The sequence below is a fragment of the Natrix helvetica genome (assembly GCF_964273705.1).
Source record: "Natrix helvetica genome assembly, chromosome: 2".
NCBI classification, from domain to species: Eukaryota; Metazoa; Chordata; class Lepidosauria; order Squamata; family Natricidae; genus Natrix; species Natrix helvetica.
The window spans coordinates 237,286,867-237,314,731 of NC_138552.1; the positions used below are offsets into that span (position 1 = coordinate 237,286,867).

At 43.0% G+C, this 27,865-nt stretch overlaps 1 protein-coding gene across 5 annotated transcripts in view; it reads left to right on the forward strand.

Annotated features, from left to right (window-relative positions):
• Positions 1–308: 308 nt before the first annotated feature.
• The window catches only part of LCLAT1 (lysocardiolipin acyltransferase 1), a 79,413-nt gene continuing 51,856 nt past the window's right edge, over positions 309–27,865 (forward strand). The window contains exons 1-3 of one of the 5 annotated variants that reach the window (XM_081942289.1): positions 14,945–15,066; positions 17,031–17,071; positions 21,871–22,039. In XM_081942289.1, the coding sequence (XP_081798415.1) occupies positions 21,875–22,039 (165 nt within the window). In that variant the 5' untranslated portion in view covers positions 14,945–15,066; positions 17,031–17,071; positions 21,871–21,874. Of the gene's footprint in view, positions 453–575; positions 624–678; positions 774–14,944; positions 15,067–17,030; positions 17,072–21,870; positions 22,040–27,865 lie in introns of those variants that run through there. The other 4 variants (XM_081942291.1, XM_081942287.1, XM_081942288.1 and 1 more) reach the window with 4 other exon arrangements.

Below are 27,865 nucleotides of genomic sequence, written 5' to 3' on the forward strand. Positions count from 1 at the left end.
CTTGTGTGTACAATCACACTTGGCCAATAAAGAATTCTAAATTCTAGAATAATATGAAACATCCAAATGTAAATCACGTGAACATGGGGAATGCTGCAACGGTCGTAAGTGTGAAAAATGGCCATGTCACGTTGTAACTTCGAACGGTCACTACATGAACCTCTGCAAGTGGAGGACTGCCTGTATCGTCCCATTTCGAATATGAGTACAGATTTAGGTCAGCCCCAGGGGTTGCCTCGGCGCCCACGCCAGGTCTCACCACCCGCTACATCTGGAACGCCGCTCGCCTCTCCTCCGCAGCTCTCGCTACCCAAAATGCAACGCGTCAGGGTCGAGCGTTGTATTTCGGCCAATCGAAGATGGCGGGCTGCACAGGCTGAGTGGAACCGGGCGTCGGCTCGGCTTGAATTTGGAAGCGCCGCAGCCTTCTCTCCCTCCTTGGAAAGTTGTCGGTGAGGAAGACGGCGGTGAGGGAATACGGAGGGCAGGCGGTCAGGCGTCCTCGACACGGGGGTTCCTTCGGCTCCACCCTGTTCGCCCGCCCCCCTCCCGCCCCCCCCGCCCCCCTCCCGCCCCCCCCGCCCCCCCCCGCCCCCACCCACCGGTCCAACCGTCCTCGAGGGGTAGCTGTAAAGAAGCCGATCTTTTAAAAGCAAGGGGGGGGGGGGGCGGAGGAGAGGCGGGGACTGCTTGATAGACAAGCAGGGATCCAGGAGTAGGCCTGCTGTGATTAATAACCTGTGCTACCTACGTTCATAGTCCATTAATAAAAGGTAGGCGAGGTCCTCAAGGGAAGCTCCTTCGTTTTCTTCGAGGCAGCGATTACTGGAGATGGGGGTGGGGGGGGGAGTGTTGAATTTTGACAAGTAAAAAGCCCTGCTGAAATGACGGGACTTGGCATTTCGATCGTAGTGGTGCATATTTCTTATCATTGTTGTGAGATGTCATTTTAGGCTCTTAGGAGAAGGAACTGAATAGGATTGTCGGAATCCGAAGAAGAGGATCTAGTCTGAGTTGCCAATAACAGACTAATATGGCATTTTCTTTGGCTATTACAAAGCATCATATCTTTAAGATGGTCAGCAAATTTCTACTAATCTGGCCCAATTTGTTGAAATTACTACACTGCTGTAAAATCAGACAGATGGACGATAGGTTTAGGTGCTTAATCTTTGCACAAACACTCTCAAAGCCCTCTGGGAGAAGGGCTGGTGAAGCGAACCCCCTCAAAGAAGGTGCATTTGGGCTGTGACACCTTACCTCACAGAGTAGTAGCCAGACTTTTTCCTTATGAAATTATTAGCACAGATAAATAGCTATGATTTTCTGGTAAAGTATCAGATTCTTGTTTTTATTTGGATTGGGTATATTTTAGATACTTTGGGGTGTTGCTTTTCTGTGGATATCCTTTGAGTGTTTCTTTTTCTGTGGATGTATCCCCAAGAAGGGTTTGGGCAAGCATTTGTCTGAAATGGCATAGGGTTTCCTGCTTGATCAGGGGGTTGGGCTAGAAGACCTCCAAGGTCCCTTCCAACTCTGTTATTCGGTTATTTTCAGGTCTACTTTGAAGTCATACTGAATTGAAAGGAAATGTAACTAAAAGGGAAATTAGAAAAATGAGCTTTCTGCTTAAGATTTACTTTAAAGACATAGTTGTGCTAGTTCTGACTGTTACTGTTTAAAACTTAAGCCTGAATGTCCAGTGTTCATTTTCACCTAGAATGTTGAATTTCATCTTACCTCCTTTTTGTTTTTATTCTGTGGCCTGAAGCAACCTCCTTCAAGGTGTTGCCTTGTATTGCTGATGTAGTTATGTAAATACTGTACATGATTCTCACCAGCAGACTGTTAGTTTAGATGCAAAAAACTTCAACAACCTCTCTCATCATGAAGAGTGGGTGGTAGCTTTGCCTTTTGTGTCGCATCCTGGATTGAATGCCCCTCCAGATAGTCACGTATGTCCCTGTCATTTACTACTGCAATGTAGTCTACAGATGTCTTGTGACCTCATGGCCTGACTATTGCAATGCATTCTGTATGGAACTGTCACTGAATATTACTCTGAAATTTCAACTGATACAGAATGCAGTGGCATGAGACTGCCAAGAACCTAACTTGGCATGGACAGATGACACTCTGCTTCATGCAGCCAGACATTTTTCATGGTGGTACTTAAGCAGATATGGCAGTTGTTAAGTAAACTCATCGTTTGCTATGGTGCGTTTTTGCTGGAAACAGGAAGTAAACATCAGTTTCCAACAAAACAATCATAAATAACAGTCATGTGACTGTACAGCATTGCAAATGGCTGCTAATACAAACTGTTGCTAAATGCCAAAGTGTGGTTATGTGATTGCAGGGGGAACCACATCAGAACTTCAAAATCAGGTTGAGAAAACCGTATTTTTCGGAGTATAAGACACACCTTTTTCCCTCAAAAAAGTGAAAATCTGGTGCATCTTATACACTGAATACAGCATTTTGGCCTCCTGAAACCCCGCCCCCTTGGAAAAAATGGCTGTGCAGAACCTTTAGGAGGCTTGTAGAGTGCTCCATGGGGCTGGGGAGGGCAAAAATGAGCGAAAAACGGGACGTTTTTGTTCATTTGTGCCCCCCCAATCCCCAGAAGCACTCTATAAACCTCCTAAAGGCTATCCATGCCCCCCCCTTTTTTGACAAAAAATGGGCCCGTTTTTGCAAAAAAACGGACCATTTTTGGGAGGTCTGCAGAATGCAAAACCTTTTTTTTTAAATTTGCCTCTTCAAAATCTTGGTGCGTCTTATACTCCGAAAAATTTGTTAGCTTTTGGGGTGCCTGTTATAATTTTGATTGGTCATGTAAATAGATAGTGTAAATGATCCACAGTCTTGCCTAATTAGGCTTATGGAAGGAACTAGAACAGTGTTTCTCAACCTTAGCATGTTTACGTTTTGTGGACTTCAATTCCCAGAATTCCTCAGTATAGGGTTAGGATTGTAGGGTTAGGATTGTAGACCAATATGTTTCTTGCCAAGGATTCTGGACTTAATCCGTGGGCGATGGTTGCACTGATTGGGAGATAAACAGATTGTGTAAAAGTGTTTGACATCTTTTGAAATTAATTGTTTTCAGTTGCATTTGTCCCAGATTTCTTGCCTTGTGTGTATATTTTTTCTTCATTGCCCTTAAATCTCCTGAAGCAGAACTATGCCTTCAGTTCTAAATTTGTATTTCAGTGTTAGATGCCTGTGTTTCAAGTATATGAAGCCCTTTTATATGAAGAGCTATTCACTTAGGATTCTTTGTGGAGAAAATGCTCTCAGTTTGAGAACAATGAGCATCATATAGGCAGCACTGTAATAGAGATAAAAAAGAAATCTATGGTGCTAGTTATATTGCCAGTGAATGGGCTTTTCTTAACATTATTCAAAATACTGCTGCAAAATAAGTTGGTTCAGTAATACCCAGTCTAACAGAATAAGCTCGTGGAATCAGTTTCCTAATATGTTCTTGTGTGTTCTTTATATTTGTGGATTGGAGAAATTTCTAAAGCAATTTTGGGAATGGGGACAGAACAGAAGGAATTTAGGAATGCCCACTCCATGAGCACAAATCTCCTTGCATAATATCTGATATAATCTTTAGGCTTTCTGCAAATATCTTTAAAGAAATCAAAAATATGCTGAGAGAGAGAGAGAGAGAGGCAATAGCTTTTCATTTATGATGAAATCTAGCTAATTTGTTATTTCTTTTATTCTTCAAAGTGTATCATTCTTGCAGTCAAAATCACTCAGAAGAAAGATTAATTTTTGTTCCTGTCCTGCAGTTTTTGTGGCTCTTTGCATTTTGGCCGAATATTTGAAAACCTTGGACTTCCTTATCTCATTCAAGTACTAACCGGGTTTGACCCTCTTTAGCTTTTTCAAGGTCAAACTGGGTTGTGTAGTTTGTCTCACCCACAGTGGTGGCCTGGTTCTAATTGTCCAATTTTTTAAATTACTTTTTTGGAATATTAGAAATTGGGTTTCTAAGTTGTGAAGAGAAATAAATAAGTAGGGAAGTCTTCCTGTTACAGTACTTTTCCATATTTTATTCATTTATTTATTATATTATTAAATGTATATTGCCACCAATTCGCCCATGGCGACTCAAGGTGGCTTACATAATATAAAAACCACATCTAAAAATAATAAAACTAATTAAAAAATCAAATAAATTAATGTAATAAAATCATTCCCCCACACACACCTCCTCCCCCAGCGACAGCCGATCACATGAGCCATTTAATAGGCTCCATCCCACTCTGGGGTTCCCCAGGCCCGTTGGCAGAACCAGGTCTTCAGCACCTTCTGGAAGAGTATTAGGAGCCGTTCTAATCTCCAGGGGAATGATGTTCCAGAGAGAGGGAGCCACCACAGAGAAGGCCCTTCTTCTGGATCTCACCAGGTGTATCTTCTTCGGGGATGGGACCAGCAACATTCCCGGCCTCCCCGTTCTAATGGGTCAGGTAGATGTGGCCAGCAAGAGACAGTCCCTTAGATAACCTATGAAATATTCCTCTGAAATTTTTAACTTTATTTAGATAAATCAGTATAGGTGTACAAGCATGAGGCTCCCATGTTTGAATTCATGGAATACATGACTTCGCAGTTATATCTACTCAGTTTGTTTTCAATGTATGCTGTGTTTTGCCTATATTTGTGTTTCTCTAAATATCATTAATTTTCCTTCAATAAATGATTGCAAAAGAATGAACATGAATTCAAAAGAGTGATTGTTTTGTTTTGAAGTTTATATTTAAGTTTTTGGCAAGTTAATTTTTTGTTAATTTTATCAAATTGTATTAGGGAAATGGGTGTTTTATAAAGCAGTAATTTTGCAGGAACAGCCATGATGATAAAATGATTCCATTAGCCATTGTAGACTTATAAAATTGTTGAAAGGTAACCTGAAACATTTCAAGTCTGCTGGACAATTATATGATTATTTCAGAAATAATCCAGATTCTTAAATATCTTCCTTTTTTAGATTTCTTAAAACCTGTCTGCAAGGCAAAGAGTAATTTGAACATTGTTGAGCGTATTCTATTCAGAAATGCTTTGAGAATCTTTTTCCTTAAATGCTTCCCAGGACTTATTTATACAAGTCTTATGCAAGTCAAGAATTGCAAATAATTCATGGAAAGAATGGTCTATGAACAGGCAGTATAGAGAAGAAAAAGATAATTGCTTATCAGTGACAATTTTGTTTCAGACTGTTTAAAAATCGTTTAGTTTCTTATAAACACAGCATTTTGAATTATGTAGTGCAGCCTTTTGGAAGAAGTAGACGTAGATTCTGTAATGGCATTTTTCCATTCATTTTATAAATAAATGTTGATTAAATTATGTTTGCTTGTCAGAAAGTCACAAAAGGTCATCATATGACCCTGGGACACCGTAACCGTTACAAATACATGCCAGTTACCAAGTGGATGAATTTTGATCATGTGACGATGGGGATGTTGCAAGGTTGTGTGAAAAATTGTCATAAATCATTTTTCTCCATAGTGAGGGGGAGGAGTATCCAGACTGGGTTAACCTTGTCCTCTCACTGATTGGACTGAGTCAGAAAAGCTCTTTGGGAACGCCCACTGGTCACCAGGTACTACCCAGTTATTGGCTCAGTCCACTCACTGGACAGTTGACCATCTGCTTTTCAAGGCCAAGACAGCAGCCAAGCTGGGCAGCAAAGCTACAGAGGCTCCACCTCCATGCCAGGGCTTCTCAGCGGAGAACATTTTTGATGAGCAGATCATCGAGGCGGACACGATACCTACGCCCAAGGCCTTCCTTGACCTGGTCAAACGCAAGTGGGCATCCCCCACTGCGGGCCCTTTGCCTTTATCCACAGACAGGGTCTTCTTTAACATGGACCAGGAGATGGCGAAGACGTTGGCACAACCCTCCATCGACACTCCGGTCGTGGCTCTGCACACAACTACCAACCTGCCAGGGGAACCAGAAGATGCCTTAAAGTTGGAGGACAAGAAGGCGGACCTCATCTTGCAGAGGGGTCATCAGGCGGCCGCCTGGGCAGTGAAAGCAGCCACCACAGCCTCCTTCATCAACCGCTCTTCCTTGCTGTGGCTGCAGGAGCTGCAGCAGCGTACACCTATAACAGATGTCCAAGCCCATCAGGACATCAACAAGCTGGTGGCGGCCATCCAGTTTTCGTCAGATGCCACCCTAGCTGCAGCCAGGTTTGCCTCCAGGGCAATTGCTTCTTCGGTGGCTTCCCGCAGACTGCTGTGGCTACCACACTGGCAGGCAGACATCCGTCACAAGTGGCGATTGGCATCAGCTCCCTTCACAGGAGACGCCCTCTTTGGACCAGCACTGGAGCCGTTCCTAATCGAGAATAAGGACAAGAGGAAGGTCCTTCCCACCGCCCCGAAGAAGGGCAGCTTCAGAACGGCGCCGTACCCCAGACGCTCCTACTCCCGGGGTCAAGACTCTGGCTCCTTCTTTTGTGGTCAGGACTCCTTTAGGGGATCAGAGGCGGGGTACTCGGGGAACAGACAGTACGGGGGGGAATTCTCTGCCAGGCAGAGATACCCAGACAGGCAACAGAGAGGCAGGCAGCAAAAGCGGCCCTTTCGAGGGGGGCGCTCCTTCCGCAAAAACTAAGTCTAGGTCCAGCTCTTCTCCCATCGGGGGGCGCTTGGCATACTTCACTGACTGCTGGGACCTCTCCTCCTCCGATAAGTGGGTGCAGGATGGCCTTTCGTTAGAGTTTCTGTCCAACCCCCCGAGTTTCTTCCGAATATGTCTGGTCTCTAACAACCCGACCCGGAAGCTGCTGATGCAGGAGGCCATCCAGCACCTGTTGGAGATTAGGGCCATTCAGCTCCAGAGCAGCAGGGTCAGGGACACTACTCCATCCTTTTTGTCATCCCCAAGGCTTCGGGGGGCTGGAGGGCAATTCTGGATCTGAAGCGCCTGAACCGCTATATCCGATATAGGAGGTTCAAGATGCACTCTCTGCACTCCATATTGGAAGGGATTAGGCAGGGGGACCTTCTAACATCCATAGACCTCATGGAGGCCTACCTGCACATTCCCATTGCCAGGGAGCACCGTAGATATCTCAGGTTCTGCTACCTGGGGCACCACTTTAAGTACCGGTCCCTGCCCTTTGGGCTGTCTTCGGCCCCGAGGGTATTCACTAAGGTCATGGCAGCTCTGGCAGCACGCCTGAGACAGGTACCGGTACGCATTCAATGTTACCTAGATGACCTGTTACTACAGTCATCTTCCTTTGAAGGTGCCCTAAGGGACTTAGATATCACCATGGCAGTCCTGAGAGACCACGGGTTCTTGGCGAACATGGCTAAGAGCCACCCCCACCCCTCTGCTAGCCTGATCCATCTAGGGGCCCTAATAGATACCCAGACAGGCACGGTCTATCTGTCGCCAGAAAGACAGATAGCCCTCAGGCAGCTAGCCACCTTTGTAGCCAGGGAGCACAGGGTATCCTTAGCCATCCTTTCCAAACTGCTGGGTACCATGGTCTCAGCTATCGGCATCGTCCCGTGGGCTCGCCTCCACACCAGAGTCCTCCAAAGGTTCCTTTTGCCGTTCCAGCGGAGGCACATGAGCTACTCTCAGTCCAAGGTACTTATTCCAGCAGAAGTTACCCGATCCCTGTCTTGGTGGAAGTCCCTGGTGATCACAAAGGGTGGGACCTTTTGGACACCAGACCGCATAACGGTAACTACGGATGCCAGCCTGAGCGGGTGGGGCGCACATCTGTAGGCTCAGATGGCGCAAGGACACTGGTCTCAGGCGGAGGGGACTCACAGCATCAACTGGCCGGAGCTCAGGGCGGTCCGCCTGGCCCTCTTACACTTCCATCGCTCAGTCAGGGGCCGTCACATATTAGTCCTCACAGACAATATCACCACCAAGGCCCACATAAACAGATGGGGGGACCAGATCGAGGGCTCTCATGCAGGAAGCCAGGCGGCTGGGGCTGTGGGCCGAAAGGAACCTCCGATCTCTGAGGGCAGAGCACATAGCGGGGGTGGACAACACCAGAGCCGACTGGCTCAGCTGGGCCGAGGTGGAAAATGCGGAATGGCGGCTGCAGCCAGTGATCTTCGAAGAGGTGGTGGAGCGCTTCGGACGCCCGGGGGTTGACCTCTTTGCCACTTCTTTCAACGCCCAGCTCCCGAGGTTCTTCTCCAGGTACCGGACACAGGGGGCGGTGCCCCTGGCCCAGGGGTCTACTGTATGCCTTTCCGCCGTTACCTGATCCCCAAGGTCATATGGAAGGTCCTGCAGGAGAGGGCGGAACTGGTTCTGTTGGCCCCTCACTGGCCCCGCAGGCCGTGGTTTGCAGATCTCCAGTCTCTATCAGTGGAGAGGCCCTGGAGAATTCCCCAGGAGAAGATATCCCTCAGCCAGGGGTCTCTGGAGCACCCAGACCCTCAATGGCTCCAGCTGACCGCCTGGCGTTTGAGCGGAACATCCTCAGGAGAGACCTCTTCTCCCCCAAGGTGATACAAACCATCCAGGCCCTCCACTGAGCACATCTACGGCGCCACATGGCATGTGTTCTCATGGTGCAGCTCCCGGGGGCACGATCCCATTCAGACCATGGTGCCACAGGTCTTGGAATTTCTCCAGGCGGGCCTGGACAGGGGGTTGGCTCCCAACATGATCAGGAGGCAGGTTTCAGCCATTTCATCAATTCTCTTGTGTGGCAGGAACTAGAGCTTGACTCACCACCCCATGGTCAAGCAATTCCTTAAGGGGGCTTCCAATCTCAAACCGCCTACGGTACACAGGTACCTGTCCTGGGATTTACACAGAGTACTGGATGCTCTGCAAGGCGCTCCGTTTGAGCCTTTAAGCACTGTTTCCCTTAAGTTCCTGATCCTTAAGGTGGCCTTCCTGGTGGCTATCACCTCTGCCAGAAGGATATCCGAACTGCAAGCACTGTCCACCAGGGAGGATCTCTATGTGTTCCACCAGGACAGAGTGGTGTTGCGGTTGGATCCGTCCTTCATCCCCAAGGTGTGCACCTGCTTCCATCGAGCACAGGAATTGATCTTGCCCAACTTCTGTCCAGACCCTTCTCACCCATTAGAGAAGAAGTGGCACACTCTGGACGTAAGGAGGGCTCTGAGGATTTACCTCAGGAGAACCAGGCCAAGCAGGAAATCCAAAGCCCTGTTCGTTTCCTTCCAGCTGGGGACTCTGGGGAAAAAGATGACCTCCACAACTATAGGCAGGTGGTTGCAATCCTGTATTGCCACTGCCTATCAGTCACAGGGCCTGTCCACGCCAGGCCGCATCACTGCTCATTCCACGCAGAGCGCAGCCACTTCTACGGCCTGGGCCACGCAGGCTTCTTTGGCCGAAATCTGCAGGGCAGCCACGTGGGCTTCCCCTTCACCTTTCGTAAGGAACTATAAACTGGACTCCTTTGCTTCGGCAGAGGCCTCTTTTGGCCACAGGGTGTTGCAAGCGGTCCATAGGGCGGGGACCACGCCTCACCAGGCATGAGTGGGGGGAGGCATGGGCCTCAGGGGTCTCCCTCCCTAGGGATGTGTAGGCTTTGGTGCTTCCCAGTCTGGATACTCCTCCCCCTCACTATGGAGAAAGGGTGTTGGTATTTACCTGATACGCCTTTTCTCATAGTGGGGGAGGAGTATCCAGCCTCTCCCTGACAATGTTATGTTGATAAAGTGTTATGTAGATGATTTTTAAGTTATGTTGTTGTTTGATACAATAAAAGATAATATATGTTTTAAGAAGTCTGGAGTGAATGGTACAACGAGTCGGATAGAGTTCTTCGCCGATAACTGGGTAGTACCTGGTGGTCAGTGGGCGTTCCCAAAGAGCTTATCCGACTCAGTCCAATCAATGAAAGGACAAGGTTAACCCAGTCTGTATACTCCTCCCCCACTATGAGAAGAGGCGTATCAGGTAAGTACCAACGCCCTTTTTCAGTGCTGTTGCAACTTTGAACAGTCACTAAAGAAATGGTTGTAAGTTGAGGGCTACTTGTATGAGCCCGTAACTCTTAGCAAGTAAAGTTTTTGTCTAAAATGTATTTATTATTTGTATTGTAAAATAATTGTTCCAGTAGACTTGAGGGAGAGGACACCTTTTTTCTGGCAAGAAGCAAGAGTTGATGTAGTTTTGTAAACTAGATCATATTAATGTCAGGGTTCCAAGGATGCCCTAATTAAATCACGAGCCTCAAGCCAAGCTTCAAAAGAATTCCAGTTATTTATTAGGAGCTTGTTCCAAGTGAAGCCAACTCTGACCCCACGTAATTTGCATTCCAGCTCTGATCCTGTTTCCCCCCTCCCTCCAAGGTGTGTCATCAATCACATTCTCCAGCAATTTCGCAGGTTGTAAAGATCACTCCCCTCCGGCCACTGTGAGTAACCCCGGAGACAGCTTTGACAGAAAGATTGATGGAATGTGCTTTTGTTTTGACTGACTTACTGCCTCACTGCAGCTGCAAAGTTCGTTTTCCCATCCCCCCTGCCTATGGCAACCCGAGAGCAGGTAAGGGATGCTTTGTGAATTGACAATTAACTTTCCAACTAGCAAAAACGAAATTAAACTTTTAGACCTGTTGAATATTAGCTCTATCTTTTCTCCATCTGCCCTCCCCCAGTCTATTTTTGTGACTTAGATATCTTGTTCATAAAATAAATTGCAGTTTGTTGAAATGACTAAGCAACTCGGTCAGAATTACTGGTACTTCATTGCTGCTGTAAGGACACAAGAGGAGTGAGGACTGGATGACTCTAGTATAAAGTATATAGTAAATGATGTGTGAGAAAGCTAGAAACATGAATATCATTTGGTGGGTGAGCATCACTTTAAAAAGATGTGATTGCTCATTGGTGTGAGTTGCATTTGATATCCATACAGACTGCCCTTGGGTAATGCAGCATATCCTACTGTCTTTTCCCTGCTTCCCCCAAATACTTACCTGTTCCCATGCCAAGCACCTCCCATGCCAGCACAAAGTTTTCCTTTGTGTTGCTTCTCAGTGTAGTAACTACACCTCTTTGTTGCATTTAATCCTCTTCAGCGCATTTTAGTTCCTGTCTTGGAGGATGAGTGCCTTTCCTATTATCCTACTTCCTCTGTTGCCTGTTTTTATTTCTTTTGAAATATTCCTTCTCCATTTGCTAATTTAAATTCTTAAAGCTGCTTTCAGTACAGTTAAAAAATTTTCTCAGAGAAAATGTTTCCATAAAATAGAAAGTTGTTCTGAACATAAGGTTTAAATTTATTTCCCTTCAAATCAAGTCTTAAATAAAACTTGACAAGTATCCACTGTTTCCAGTGTTTATATCTGGCAAGATTCTCATTCCAAAATGGACATTTCAATCTATAACTTTGTTATCCCACATAGCTTGAATTTCAGTTCCCAAAACATAACTTAAATACTTTTTAAATTTAAGTAAGAATTCACTCTACTAAAAGCAATTCCTGCTCCCCCCCTGCAATTTCATTAATCCATGTAGGGTCAGTTTTCTCTCTTCCATATGAAAATAGTATTTTAATATTACATTTAATACAAAAGTATGGTTTAGCTTAGAACATTTCAGTATACACATTACTATTTTATCCCAAATGTTGAATGACATTAAATAATGTACATCCACTGTAGCCAAAACAAATGAACAGAGCATTGTCATCATCAAAATGTTAATATATTGAGCATGTTTTTATTTAAACTTAAATAGAAAAAAATATCCTTGAAGTTTGCTGCACTTGTTCATAAAAAGTCAAGCTCATCCAAATGATGATTATGTGCCATCAAATTATATTGACCCTTATTGACTATCAGATTGATTATCCTAATAGTATTATCTTAGATAGCTTATCATATATGTTAAGGTTGAATGCTAATACAGTATCCTTGTAAAGTGAAAACATCACCTACAAAAAGAGGCATGTGCAGAAATATAATCTTTAAAAAAAACAGAATACTCAGGAAAAGCTGCTTCCTTGAGAGTATTCTAAAGACAGCTAAACCAGAGAATATTTATTTATTTGTTTGTTTACTTAATATGGTTCATAGGCTGTTCAGTTTTCTATTGTTCTGTGCAGGTTACACGAAGCAACAAAGAACATTAAAGTAGAATTAGTACTTAAAACAGCAATATCTAATGGTGGAGATAGATTAATCTTCATTGTTCCCATATGCTGTCCTGAAGATCCATTTTTTTTGGGGGGGGGGCTGTTTAGAAGCCCATGGGGCAAGGAGAAAATAGAGCATATGTATATACATATATACACAAACATTTTGGAAGATGCAATGATTGGCTGGAATACTAAACAGAAGCATATCCCACTACAATATTTTGTTAAAGATTCCCTTATTTAATTGTCCACCCTCAAAGTCTTTCTGATTTCATCTGAAAATTATTAGAAAACATGTTGTTGTTTCAGCTAAGATAGCTTATATCTGGCTCCTGGAAGTTACCACATTCTCCCTCTATATATGGGATTTTGGTGCTGTGGGGCCAGAATCCTAAAAAATACAGTTGTTTCATAAACATACTTAGGAGCAAAATGGAGGAAGGCAGTTTTATTAGGTAGTTTTAGACTAGATAGGAGAAGAACATGTTGGGTGACCACATGCACAATTTTATACATATTGTACTTTCCCAGTTAATAGACTGTATAATTATCATACTGCCACTCATACACTGTCCATAATATTAGGAATTTGACAGTCACTCTGTAAATACCCTCAGTGGAATCTGCCTGTACAGTCAGATCCTAGAAGAAAATGTTTGCTGACAGAAGGCTAACATCAGGGCCCTGAAGCAGACCCTTCTCAGAGTTAGTTCTCTTTCTTTGGAACAGTCCCATCTGTGTTTGTCTCAGAAGTTTCTCTTAAAGACCATCCAGAAGCTACAGCTGACCCACAATGCAGCAGCTCACACAGTTAAGGGTAAATTTAATTAACCCTGAGTGATGCTACTATTTGAAAAGTTCTTCTATTTCTGGTTTGGCTTCCAGGAGCAGTTCAAAGATGCTAGTTGGTTTAGGACTTGGTTATCTTGGGATTATCTATCCAATAAGAACTGCAAGGAATGGCATCTTGTAGGCTCCTACTCTGAAGGAGTATTGGCACCCAAAAATGATGGGGTGAGCCCATGTAAATGCCTGCTTGCAAGTTAAAGTGAATCCAAAAAGATCTAGGTGTTCATTATGAGAGGTCATACTTACAGTAAGGTGGTAAATCACCTTGTTCTAAACTGGATTGCATTCTTTCAGATGGAGAATCTAGAATGTATAGGGTACTTCTAGATCTGAATATCGTTGGTTAGAGGTACAAGCCAGAAGGACCCTTTATCAATTTTGGTTGATGTAGTCTTCTATCCAGAGGAAAAAAACTGTGGTGCAACATGTTGCTGTCTCCAGATTTGATCACTGTAACCACTCTGCATGGGGCTATAATTAAAGCTAGACTAGAAAAAGAATTGAAAAGTCAGGGGAGCTTCAAAGAGATTACATTATACATGCACTAAAAGCTGCCTGTATACCTGTTTTTTTGTGTATTTGTAGTATAAACAGTTGAAACTTTAATGGTAGCATAATAAATAAAATAAAAGTAGTAGCTATGTATATATCCTAAACAAATATTTAGTAAATTTACTGTATTTTTAAAAATATTGTACAGCATTCTATAATAATAATTTAGAATCAATATAGCCCTCAAGACTAAAAGTCCAGAGCTTTTCGTGCTTTAGTAGTTACCTTGAACAGGAATTAATTCTTGAAACAATGAAATGCTTAATCCACTTGAAATATTTGTTAAAAAATGCCGGCTGTCAAGAATGTTGAAACCAGTGTTGAGTTATGACAATAACATTTTAAGGAAGTTTTTATTAAGGATGAACATATTAAAATACTGCTTCCAAAAATGGGTTGCAAATCTGTTGGGATATCCTATCAGTGACTAGGTTAAATGCCTTTAGCTAGACGAAAGGATTTTGGAAATTAGTGGATTGCTTTTTTAAAAAATTAAGGAATGAACAATAAAGGCAAATACTTAAAGCATTATGAAATTAACAAGGAAGAAGAACAGGACAAAATCAAAAGAAAAAAATAGTAATATAAATTCACACATATTCACACAATTCATATATATTTGAATACATATATGTGATTTTGAAATACATTCATCAGTCCTCATGAGGATTTATTTTCATTTTTTATAGGAGCGATTTACCATCTCGTCCATATAGTTTTAATGTAGTGTAGGGATCTGAATTATATTAATATTATTAACATCAAATTTAACACTGCCACTGATGACTCTACAGCAGTGGTTCTCAACCTTCCCAATGCCGCAACCCTTTAATACAGTTCCTCATGTTGTGGTGACCCTCAACCATAAAATTGGTGTCTCGGTTCCTAAGACCATCGAAAATATGTGTTTTCCGATGGTCTTAGGTGACCCGTGTGAAAGGTTCGTTCGACCCCCAAAGGGGTCCCGACCCACAGGTTGAGAACCACTGCTCTACAGTCAATCCTAAAGGTCTTCTGGGATAACTAGGTTTTACCAGCTTTCAAAAGCTGGGGAAGTAGGAGCCTTTCTCACTATACGGGATATGTTTGCTCTCTGAAAAGAATGGCCTTCACAAAGAAAGTCCATCATTGGGCCTCCACTTCAGGGTAAAGGTAAGGTAAAGGTTCCCCTTGCACATATGTGCTAGTTGTTCCTGACTATAGGCGGCAGTGCTCATCTCCATTACAAAGCCAGTGCTTTGTAAGGGTCAGTGCTGTCCGAAGACATCTCCGTGGTCATGTGGCCAGCATAACTAAACGCTGAAGGCGCACGGAGCACTGTTACCTTCCCACCAAAGTGGTTCCTATTTTTCAACTTGCATTTTTACATGCTTTTGAACTGCTAGGTTTGCAGAAGCTGGGACAAGTAACGGGAGCTCATCCCATTAGGCGGTGCTAGGGATTTGAACTGCTGAACTGCCAACCATTCTCATCGACAAGCTCAGTGTCTTAGCCACTGAGCCACCGCATTCCTTCCACTTCAAGGTAGATGAAGATATTTACTTGGTGCTTTTTAACTGTTCAGACTAGGCAGGTTAAATCTATCTGGGAAAGGCCATCTCTTAGATACTGGCTGTTCGGGATATACAGTAGCTTTAAGAATAGCACTTTGAATTGCACATGCAGACAGAATGTAGTCAGTGAAGCTCCCACAGCATCCATACAACATGCAAGATGACTGGTCAGACATCAGCCAGGCTACCATATTGTGGAATGGGTGAAATTTCTGGGTAGTCTTCAACTAATAGCTAGCTGACTATTAGCTGAAATAGTAAGATGACCTGACAAAAAATGGAGGATTATTTAATTGCATATTCTTAAGAATAATTCAAAGAGAATTGAATGATGAATTCATTCTTAGCAGAGCAAATTATTGTTGACTCTTTAGTTATTGAAAATAGTGAGATTGCTCTCAAACATCACTGTTGGTTGAACTGAATTTATTCTTTCTCTGAATAGTTTTTTGTCAGTGGAAAAATTAATATTCCCTATTAATTGATAGCCATCTCATTTTGCTCTGAATACTTGAGAAAGCAATTAATCATGTTTCTCCTATTTAGAATTAGTCTCTCCATGTGGTTATTGAAGAGGTTAATAATTTCCTTGAAGAAACTACAAGTTTTTTTTTCAAAATTAGCAACAATGGATTAGAACAATGGTCCTACAAACAAAAAGTACAAACAAGCAAAGACAGATGCACCAAAATATTTAAAAGTATTTACTAAAATGTCTATGGAGATTCTTAGTCATCCACATCATGGTTCTCTCAAAGGTGCTTTTTCAGAACAGTTGCCTCTTGAAAAAGCACCTTTGGGATATTCACTGAAATGTTTTTAGATGGATGGATTTAAATAGTTTGCATGGATATAAGTGAGGACATTCTATGTACAGTTTATGTATTTTGTATATGTACACACATACACTTCTATATCGCGTACATATATTGTATCTGTGTATATTTCTTATAAATTGAGATCAACTGACCAGCAATATCAGCAAAAAGATCAGGAGGAAGAAAATAAAAGTATAACAAAATAATTGATTTGTTTATGCTTATTTCAGAATTTTAGGGAATTATTTACTGAAAGAGATAGTAGTGTACAAATGTTCAATCAAAAGTTTTATTTCAGATTTCAGTTTATGAACTTTAAATTTCTAGCACACTAGGTTAATAAAATATGTAGTAGATGTGCTTTATTTATTTATGAAGTTCAAATCCCACCTTTATTTTTGTGCAAGGAGGCATACATAATGCTCCCTCTCCTATTTTCTTCATAATAAAAGCCCTGCATAGTGCATTGGGCTAAGAGAGTTGCTGGCTTATAGTCATGCTAATTGAAGTGGTTGCTAAGTGGGAAATCATGTGACTGAGATTTTGCTTTTTAACTGAAAAGAGAGAAGACTACTCAATTTCGCACCTTCAGCTTTTGCTTGCCTTCTAACCGCTCCTCGACTCCTTAAAATGCTCAAGTGTCTATTTAGTGTCTTATATATATTGAAAGCAATGCAATCATGCTGCAGCCTGGGGTTTTGAGCTGTGAGCACATGCTGCATAAAGAGTTTACTCTCTTGAAATCCTTCTCTTTATAATCTCTCCACTCGGACAGGGGGTCAAGCAAAAGAGAAATGGCCTACAGAAATTGTCTACTTCCCCATCACAGAATGGAGAGATTTGAAGAGAGTAAGCTTTTTGCTCTTCTGAACAGCAAGATAAATGTGATCCTGACACCAATAAAAAGAGTCAGGCAAAGGAGATATTGCCTATAGAAATCACGTGCTACCCCTGCCCCCCCAAGAGGACAGAAGGAGGAGAAAGAGATTTAAGGAGACTACTGTAAGCTGGACCACTGACTTTGAGATCACTTTTAGTGTAATAGTGATGACTTGACAGAGATACTGCAAAGTTTGCAAATGGTTATAAATTGTTTAAAGAAGTATTTTTTTTTCAGAACTGGCATGACTTCTAACACTTGCTGAACCTATATGATCAGTAAGTGAATACTAACTCTAATCTTCGTAATCTGAGATAATTTGAGATTTATATACTTTTTGAGATTCATGAAAAGTGTTTTTTTCATTAATGCAAATATAGCATGTAGATAATGCAAACAGAGCATGTTTTACTCTTAATAAAATGTGACGTTTATTCCTATAGTCCACAATCTAAAATCACACTCATTAAATGATTCAAAAAAGGGTATATGTACCATATTTTTCAGAGTATAAGATGCACCTTCCCCCACCCCCAAAAGTGGGTGAAAATTTAGTTGCATCTTATAGGCCGAATACAGGCATTCTTGGCCTCCCAAACCCTCCACACATTGCGTTTTGGCCCCCCCCTGGCCCCCAGAAGCACTCTGCAGCAATCGGCACAACCTGTTTTTGCCAAAAATGGGTCCATTTTTGGGTTCCCAAGCCCTTTGGGGGTTGCATTTTTGCCCTCCCATGCCCCCAGAAGCACTGCAGTGCTCCGCACAGCCCATTTTTACCAAAAATGGGCCCATTGGGGGGTTCTCAAGCCCTCCACGTGTTGCATTTTCACTCTCCCCGGCCTTTCGCCAAAAATGCACCAGTTCTCCATTGAGGTGGAGATAGCATCCAGGCATGGGTTTACCTCGTCTGCTTGCTGATTGGACTGAATCTGTCAGAACTGTTAGGACACTCCTCTGTTGCTAGGGCTTCCCAGCTTTCGGCGAAGTTTAAGTGACACACTCAATGTGTCTTGTGGTGAAGTTTTGTTCATTTGGAGTGAGGACCAGCATCCTTCAGAGTGGGGCTGAGGAGGGCGAAAACGCAATGCACGGAGGCCAAAATCTATTTTTTTTCTTCCTCTAAATTTAGGTGCATTTTATAGTCCAAAAAATATGGTATTTGTCAAATTTATAGCATGAGCTAGGGAATTATGGGCTCTTTATGTTTCCAGTGCACTGTTTATATATGCATTTCTTTCTTATGCTTTTTAAAATACTGCTTCCATTGTTCCATCATAAAGTGTAAAAGCAAAGAAAGCTTCAGAGTGTGAGAAAGCAAGTGCCATCTGCATACAAGCTTGACACATAGGATATTATCTTACACTTAAGTTGAGTTGGGTTATTTGTTCTGGCTTGGTTTTCATTCTTCTCTTTTATTCTTTTAGTAGAAGATATTCTGTAATATTTTAAAGTTCATTGAAAAAATGGTTTGTTGGATGGGTTTTCTGCTTAGTAATTGATTAAAAAATAAACTGAAATTTTAGTACCTCTAAAGATTAAGAAAAGTTTTATTGTTAGTTGCTATAAACTGAAATAGTACCCTGATCAAATTTAGTAATTTGATAAAACTTAATATTATTTGTTGGCTCAAGTCATTTGTCATATACCGAAAAGGTAATTCTATTTAACGGACCTCTTCTCTTCTCTTCTCTTCTCTTCTCTTCTCTTCTCTTCTCATCAGTCTAAAAGACAGCTTGTGGCATTTGTGGTATTCCTGATCATTTTAAAGCTAGAATTGCACAGTAAAATTAATCAAATTATGTAGATCTTTGGACATCTTTAATTTTAGAAACAAATAACATCTTTTTAATCTGATATTAAGAATGGATCTCATATTGTTTCATGTCTTTTATGAAATTGGTGGCTGAATGGGAACTGAAAAATTATTAAGTGATCTGAATTAGGCTTCCTGTTTTTATAACTTCTAACAAGGTGTGACTTGTAAGAAATATGTTTCGTGATTTCATTGTATAAAGGACAGAAGTAATATAACCCAAATATGTAAACTGTCAAAGTAAATATTGTTTAAGTATCTTGTAGATAGAAGGAAAAAATTGATAACCCTTTCAGTGAAATCTCAATGTAATGGACCAATTGAGAAGGAGAGGGGGTTTTCCCCCCTCCAAAAAAATATCTGAAAACCTAGAAGAAATAACAGAATTGTCATATAATGTTCCTATTTCACATAATAAGAGTTTGTCACAAATAAGAAGGTAGGATTACTGTTACCATAACCTTAATTGTTCATTTTTTGGAAGAAAAAGGAGATCTATTACTCATAGTATAGAATTGGAGAATAGTTTGACTCCCTTTTCTTTGTGGTAACCCCTGAGATATTGGAACACTGCTATCATGTCTGCCCTAGTCCTTCTTTCTCTTAAGCTAGACATACCCAGTTCCTGCAACTGTTCTTCATATGTTTTAGCCTCCAGTCCCCTAATCATCTTTGTTGCTCTTCTCTGCACTCTTTCTAGAGTCTCCACATCTTTTCTACATCGTGATGACGAAAACTGAATGTAGTATTCCAAGTGTGGTCTTACCAAGGCATTAAAAAGTGGTATTAACACTTCATGTGACCTTGATTCTATCCCTCTGTTTATGCAGCCTAGAACTGTGTTGGCTTTTTTGGCAGCTGCTGCACACTGCTGGCTCATATTTAAATGGTTCTCCACTACGACTCCAAGATCCCTTTCACAGTTACTACTGTTGAGCAAGGTACCACCTATACTGTATCTGCATTTTGTTTTTGTTGCCTAAATGTAGAACCTTATTCTTTTCACCATTGAATTTCATTTTATTAGATAGTGCCCAATGTTCAAGTTTGTCAAGATCCTTCTGTATCTTTAGCCTATCTTCTGGAGTGTTGGCTATTCCTGCCAGCTTGGTGTCATCTGCAAATTTGATGAGTTCTCCATTTATTCCCTCATCCAAATCATTGATGAAGATGTTGAAGAGCACTGGGCCCAAAACAGAGCCTTGGGGTACTCCACTGCATACTTCCCTCCATGAAGATGCAGTTCCATTGACGACTACAAGTTGAGTGCGGTTGGTCAGCCAGTTTCAAATCCATCTGGTGGTGATGCTGTCTAACCCACATTCTTCTACTTTATCTAGTAGTAGGTTATGCTCTACCTTATCAAATGCTTTACTGAAGTCCAAGTAAACTATATCGACGGCATTCCTCTGGTCCACTAATTTTGTCACATTATCAAAGAATGCAATAAGATTAGTCTGGAATGACCTGTTTTTGACAAACCAATGTTGGCTTTTGGTTATTACTTTGTTTGCTTCTAGGTGTTTGCTAATCCGTTGCTTGATTATCTTTTCCAGAATCTTTTCTGGTATTGAGGTCAGGCTGATAGGTCTATAGACCTATCTGTTTTTTTCCCCTTTTTTGAAGATGGGGACCACATCAGCTCTTTTCCAGTCCTCTGGTAGTTCCCCGGTGTTCCAGGATCTCTGAAAGATATAGTTCAGTGGTTGTGAGATCTCGTCTGCCAGTTCCTTCAGAACCCTGGGATGTAATCCATCTGATCCTGGTGATTTGAACTCTTCTAGGGTAGACAGGTGCTCACTTACCATTTTATTCCCTATTTCAACTTGTGTTCCTAATCTGATTTTTGTGGTGCTGTTTTGGATAGGTTGGACTGTTTTATCCCTTTGTGTAAAGACAGATGCAAAACATGAGTTAAATAGTTCTGCTTTCTCCCTGTTGCTTGTCACCTTCTTGCCACTTTCTCCCAGCAATGGACCAATTGTTCCCTTAACTTTTTTCTTGTTTTTAACATGTTGGAAGAAGCTTTTTTTGTTATTTTTTACTTTTGTGGCAAGCCTTTCTTCATTGTGAGCCTTAGCTTTCCTCACTTCATCTTTACATGCTCGGGCTATTTGCTGATATTCTGCTGATATTCTGAATATGATGAAAGCGCTATATGTTTTAAATTGTAGAGAACCTATATATTGATATGCTAATGTTTCATAAAACCAAAGCAGTTAATCTGAAGAAAAATTGAGACTTCAACTAAATGTGGCTCTAGCAGGGTTAATATGATGATGATTATTGTTATTATTTACCTGTACTTTGAAAACAAAATGTTAAAGCTAAAGGGTTGTGGGTATGATTTTAGATAAATAGCAAAGGGGGACGGGGAGAATTGCACTCTTGCATTCTTCATATTCATATTCTGATATTTATCAACCACCTCCCAAACCCCTCCTTTTTATGACTGCTACTTCTACTGCTATTTTCCCCCTAAAATTGAAAACATCAGTTTCCTGTCGGTCCAGTGCAAATTATTGTATGCTATTTTAAACTGATCTTTTAGAGAGCTCTTCAGAGTTGTGAACAAGAGCACCTCTTTTTACAAACAACTAGTTTAATACTGTAATAAATAATGTGAGATAGCCTATTTATAGATTGTAATTTGGAAAACTAGTGTTTCCAAATTTGTGTAATGATAGGAAGTTGCCTACTAAGATGGAAATATTCCTAGCAAATGATAGGCTATTCTGGAATTGAGTCACATTTAAACAGGAAAGCTGTTTTATTCATCTGATTCATTAAGTATTAGATGTTTATCATGGAATTGATGCATATTTTATAAGAGTAATTAAATTTAACATGCATTGAATTTATTTGAAAGTGTATTGCAACCATGATTTTGGCCAGTAGCACTCTTTTCAATAGAAGAAGTGCAGAATTTAGAAAATTCCACTGTTTCTAAATAGTTAAAATGTCAAAATTAGTTATTTGAATCTGTTCACAGATATTCTCTTCAGAGTCTGTTCATTTCCAAAATAAATTTTTGGGGTACTGGTATCACTAGCTGATACCCTAACCATCAGTTGATGTATCACTTTTATTTCTTGGCATGTATATTTCTCTGTGTACATAAATTACTGCTTTTATTTAATGTCTAAAACAAATAGTTAGAAACAAAAATAGAAAACCACTACTAGAAAGGCCAGAAGAGATACTGTTTGGGGAATAAGTTAGCATTAAAGCTGTTTACCAAATCCTTGTTCCATTGTGTTTCAGAAACATGGTGCTATGGAAAGGAATTTATTTTGTACTTGCACTATTTTTGGGAAGTTTTTTTGGAAGCATCTTCATGCTTGGTCCCCTACTGCCACTGATGTCTATTTCCCCAGCTTGGTATCGTTGGCTTACTGATCGTGTCGTGGCCACTTGGTTTACACTTCCAGTGGTAAGTTGATTATATCTATAATTTATAAACTCCTCCCCATCCCACTCTCATGTTCCAAAATAATATATTACTTGTGTTATGCCAGATAATATGCTTTAAAGCTCAGTGTAAAATGTTTAAATAAGGCTGGTGTACTAGCTTTGGATTGGTGAATAAATGGCAACTATTCTAGATATATTGGTTGGACATTGGTTGCAGAATTACTTTTTCATCACCGTCATAACTTTGAATAATCACTGTGTGAGACAGAGTCAGTCCTGAAGTCACTGAAAGAGCAAGGAGATGCAGGATGAATGTGCTCTCCCCGTCCTGTTTCCATTAGAAGTTATCAACAAACACAAACAACATTGTTTGGTCCCATACCCAGAACTCAAACTAGAGTAAAAGTGGTATAAATGGATCTTCCTTTTTTCAGGATTCTGTGAAGCTGTAGCATGACTGCTTTCTTAGCAAGTTTCCTTAAAAAGGGAAATTGGAGCTGAAAATTGTCCAACATTGTCCAGGAGTAGCTTCTTGAGCTTTCTTTAATTGTTGGTAGGACCACCCTCTTTTTCAAGGATAATCCCCCCAGGCTCAATAACATATTGTCTCTCCCCCGCCCCCCCAAGGCTCAATAACACATTGTCTCCCAGGAAGCCTTGGCTAATTAGGAGGGTCATAGCTCTAAAACACAAGAGGCCAAATTAATAGTTCCAAGAAGCCTGTTTACCTCATTAGGACTATCAGGATCAAATTCATCTCAGATAACCAGGTTATGGAAATTTGATTAGCTATTGAGAAACTTAGTGTCAAAGGACTTAATAATATTAGCTCTTAAGCTATGCGAAGCTTTGATTCAATTATTCCTTTAAACTGAGTGTTGATTCAATGCATCAAATTGGTTCCTTTGAATTATTCAACACTTCAGTGAACTTTTGCGCATGTATACTCTCACTTTTTATCTAATTGACTATTTGAATTGGCAATTTGTCTACTCCTAAGAAACGGAATATGAAATTTGCAAAATAGGGAAACATTGCCCATTTCTATTATGAACGGGTTTGCTGTTTTTAGCAAAGTGTGTAATATTGCAGCCAGTACAAATGAAGAAGAGGATTAGCTCATTCCTTTAATTGAAAATATCTAGAGCTTCCAGGTTCCAAATAATTACATGTAAAACCATTTTCCTCAATAAGTATCTGCAGCAAGTGTGATTGTGGAGGAGGGGTATGAAGGAAAATGGCTGTTCTGTCTTTCATAATTTTCTAAAAATACTGCCAACAAATGATTTCAGAAATCTGTTGCTTTATTAAGTGCCAAATAAGATGAGCAAACTAAAATCCCAGGGGTTTACGCTAAAAACTTTTCCATGGTGAGTCTGAGGAGGAGCCCATATGGACCGTTCTACTACAAGTTGAGGTAGAACTAAAAAGTGAAGAGTGGGAGGTGGTGTGGGTATTGGTAAGGCCCTCAGAATGTTACTAAATCACATCTTCAATTAGTTCCAATCAAACAAAGAATGAAACATGCTAGGAGTTGTAATTTAAATATAATAATTAGTCCTCCCCTCCTGCTTTTACATGTTGAGGAAGAAATACATTCCTTCGGATTAAATTGTACTTTCTCCTAAAGAATTATACTTAGCTTCAGTGACTTAGCCATTTTCTGCAAAGAAAAAATTGCAAGTTAACTGGAAAAACATTGGACAGTAAAAGAAAATAGTCTGGTTGCCCTGGGACTGAGGAAACTTTTTCCTTGACCACACCTCCTGGTGCCATGTGACGCCAGATTTTTTTCCTCAGTCTAAAGCCCGGTCAGTACAAATTTAATGAGCTCCAGCTTTTAATTTAATCCAAGGCTTGGATTCTCCTTTTTTATTCTCTCTTTTAAACTTTTTCCTTGATATTGTTCCTTTTTTAGTTCTTTTGCTTCCAGCACTTTTTCTTTTCTACAGCGTCTACAACTGGGAGCTGAGGTAGGAACGGACGTGGGGGTGTGCTCTGCTGTCCGCGCCGCTAATGGGGGTCCTTTTAAGTCTTTTGTTTTTCTTCATTTGAAGGGCGGCAGCACTTTAGGCAGCTGCTGGGAAGGGCAATCATCTTGTTTTTTTGTTTTCTTTCTGGAGACCGCATGGTCACCTCGCAGTCTTCAATGCTCCTTCTCCACCCTTCCACGAGTGTGGCGGCCATTTTGGAATGGCTTTTTTCATGCCCTTTTCATTTCCAAGCCCCTTCTGCCTGTCCGTCCGGCAGATCCCCGCCGAGTGGCTAGCTGGTCCTCTTCGGGTCTCCGGAAGGACCACTGCCACTCCACTGAAGTTAATTGAGGTGGTGCTGGCGTTTTGGCCGCCACACGGTCATTCACCAGCACAGAAGGGTTTTAGGCCCTTTCTGATAGATCTGCGGGGCTGCGCAACCTGCATTGGTTTGCAGGTCCCCTATAATCATGTGTCCTCACTCGCTGATGATCGGGAGGCCTCCAGGCGTCGATTATTGGCTCCATTTCACTTAGTGACAACGCCACCATTTTGTCTCACTTAGTGATGGACTTTGTTTTCTCCTGCAGAACAGCCCTCCGCGTCATGTGCACTGGTCTGACCCACTCAGTGATGGCTCTACCATCGTGTCTCACTTAGTGACATTTTCACCATCTTGTCCCACTTAGTGATGAAGTCTGCACATCGCACCGGAGGGCGGAGACATCTCACCTTGCGGACCTGGAACTGCCAGGAACATTGTCCGGTGACAAATTAGGTTCCTCCAGTGCCTCTGGCCAGCCCAAGGCCTCTGGCAAGAGCAAGCAGCCTAGGAGAGGCAGGGCAACAAGTCAGACCAGTCAGTCATACTGTCCCTCATCACCCGCAGCAGATAGGGATGCTGAATGCCGGCAGCGGGTGTTCGAGAAGCAGTTTGAGAAGGCCCAATGCCAGGCAGCTCAAACCTCTCAGCAGGCCCCTGCTTCAGTAGCATCAACTCCTTCCCTCCCTTCCATTGGGGACCCCCGTAGGTCATTGAAGAGGAAGTGGAATCCCAAGATCTTTAACCTGATATCTCCATGGCAGACCCTGGTTCACCAGCACCTTCCTTCATTTCCGAAGTGGCCCCTGGGACATGGCGCAGCCAGTTAGGAGGGTTCCAGATCCACCCTTAGTAGAACAGACACCTCCCTCTTCCAGGGCTGGGTTCAGGGTTGACCAAGAGCCTGAGCTTTCTGCTCACATGCAGGCGGTCGTTGCCCGCGCAGTCTCTCAGGGTATCACAGAAGGGCTCCAGAAACAAGATCAGGTTTCAACTAATCCAGCTCCATCTCAGGGCAGGAAGGAGGTGCCCAGCACTACCGTGGTCAGTGAGGCTTCGGCCTGGGAAGACCCGGAGAAGGAGGAACAGGAGCTGTCGGAGGATGAAGATCTCCTCCCGGACACTCCTGCCTTCTCTGGGCTTTTTAAGCCCACCCTCTTTAAATCTATTCTGCACAAAGCCAAGGCCACTACCCAAGTGGGCATCAAGGCCCTGGCTGCCCAAGGCTCTGCCGAGCCTCCTGTGGCTAATCGTAACAAAATCATGTTTAAGTCTCAGGCTCTGCCACAGGAAGTGGTTCCAGTTCCCAGCCTTTTCATGGATGTAATTCAGCGGCAATGGGTCCAGCCGGGTTCCCTTGCCGCGCCTAGTGGTGGGGATGAGACGTTGTATTCAGTGGAACCCACACTGGAAGACATCTTATCACTGCCTTCAGTGGACCCTCCAATAGCAGCCCTCACCTCCAATTCTTTTCTCCCAGCAGACCTGATGGAAGGTCTTAAGGCAGAGGACAAAAAGGCAGAGAAGGCCTGCCACAAGATTCACCAGGCGGCTGCATGGGCCATTAAGGCGTCTTCCTCCACTTCGTTTTTTTAACAGAGCTTCCATCATTTGGCTGAGGAAGTTGCAGGCTAAGCTCCCAGCGAAGGATACTCGCCTCCGCTAGGATGTTACAAAGATCATTGCAGTGGCCCAATATTTTGCCCATGCCTCTCTTAATGCGGCGGAATTTGCCTCGAGAGCGCTGGCCCCCAGTGTTACCTCTAGACGCCTTGTGTGGCTACGCCATTGGCAGGCTGACTGGAAGAACAAGTGGAAGCTCGCTTCTGTCCCGTTTAAGGAAGCCAAACTGTTTGGGGAGGTCCTAGATCCCTTCCTGATTGAATCTAAAGACAAACGCAAGGTACTCCCCACTCTGAACAAAAAACAGGAGCGTAAGTCCACTCTCTATTCCAGGAGGCAATCCTTTCGTTCCAATAATTCTTCCCGTCCACCTCCTCTTCCCCGAGATCATATAATCAATCCTCTGATCGCTCCCAGGATAGAAGTCCTTTCAGGACAGGGGTAAGCAGCAGTTTAATTTCCACAAATCCAACCGTGGGGGGGGGGGCTCTCACAGACCCTTCCGCAAATCCAAGTGACCACCAATGGTCACCTCCCATCGGGGGATGGCTCCAGCTGTTCGCCTTCCAGTGGGAGCAGACCATGGAGGACAGCTGGGTCCTTCAAATGGTCAGGGAAGCACTGTCACTGGAGTTCCTCTCTCCACCTCCAAGGAACTTCATTCGATGCCCCACCCCCTCTTGCCCTCTCAAAAGAAAGCTCATAACCCAGGAGATTTATCATCTCTGGAGATACATACAGCCAGTACCATCCAACCAGGAGGGGAAGGGATTCTACTCCATTCTCTTCTTGGTCCCCAAGAGCTCAGGGGGCTGGAGGGCAATCTTGGACCTCAAGTGCCTCAACCGTCACATTGCATACAGGAGGTCCAAGATGCAGTCCCTGCAAACTATCCTCGCGGGGGTTCGCCAGGGGGACCTCCTGACATCCATCGACTTAAAGGAGGTTTATTTACACATTCCAAATCGGCCACACCACCGAAGGTTTCTGCGGTTCGCATATGCCGGCCAGCACTATCAGTACAGGGCCCTATTATTTGGCCTGTCGTCCGCACCCAGGACCTTCACGAAAATTCTGTCTTTAGTCGCAGCACACCTCAGGCACAGACCTGTAAGGCATCAAAGTTACCTGGACGTCATTCTCGTTCAATCGTCATCCAGGTGACAGGCCTTGCGGGACCTCCACATCACCATGAGGTCCCACCGCAACCACGGGTTCTCCTTGAACCTGGAAAAGAGCCATCTTTCCCCGACTACCAAACTTCTCCACCTGGGGGCAGTGATAGACACTTCCACCTGTAGGGTATCCCTCTCCCAGGACAGGATAGACAGCCTAGTCTCCCTAGCCCGCAAGATTCAGGGGTCAAGGCAGGTCCCGGTGCTGCTTCTCTCACAATTGCTGGGGAAGATGATTTCGTGCATCTCCGTGGTTCCATGGGCATGTCTGCATTCCCGGGAGTTGCAGTGGTTACTTCTGCCCCATCAGAGAGCCAACAGAAGCAACTCCATCATGAAGGTCTGTCTTCCTCCAGCAGGGACAAGGTCCCTCAGATGGTGGCAATCGGCTGCTTTTCGGAAAGGTCATCTCTTCAAAGGGCCAGAGAGGATTGTCATCACGACGGACATGGGACCTCGCATGACTCAGGGCAGGTGGTCTCCAGCCGAGGCGACTTGCAGCATCAACTTTCTAGAGCTGAGGGCGGCCAGGCTCGCCCTGTATCATTTTCAACAGGACATTCTGCACCAGCATGTACTCTTGATGACGGACAATGTGGCCAACAAGGCCCACATAAATCGCCAGGGCGGCACAAGATCAAGGAAGCTCATGGCAGAGGCAGAGACCCTGGACAGGTGGGCAGAGCACCACATTGAGTCTCTCCGCTCCGATCACATCTCGGGGGTGAACAACACCCAAGCGGACTGGTTGA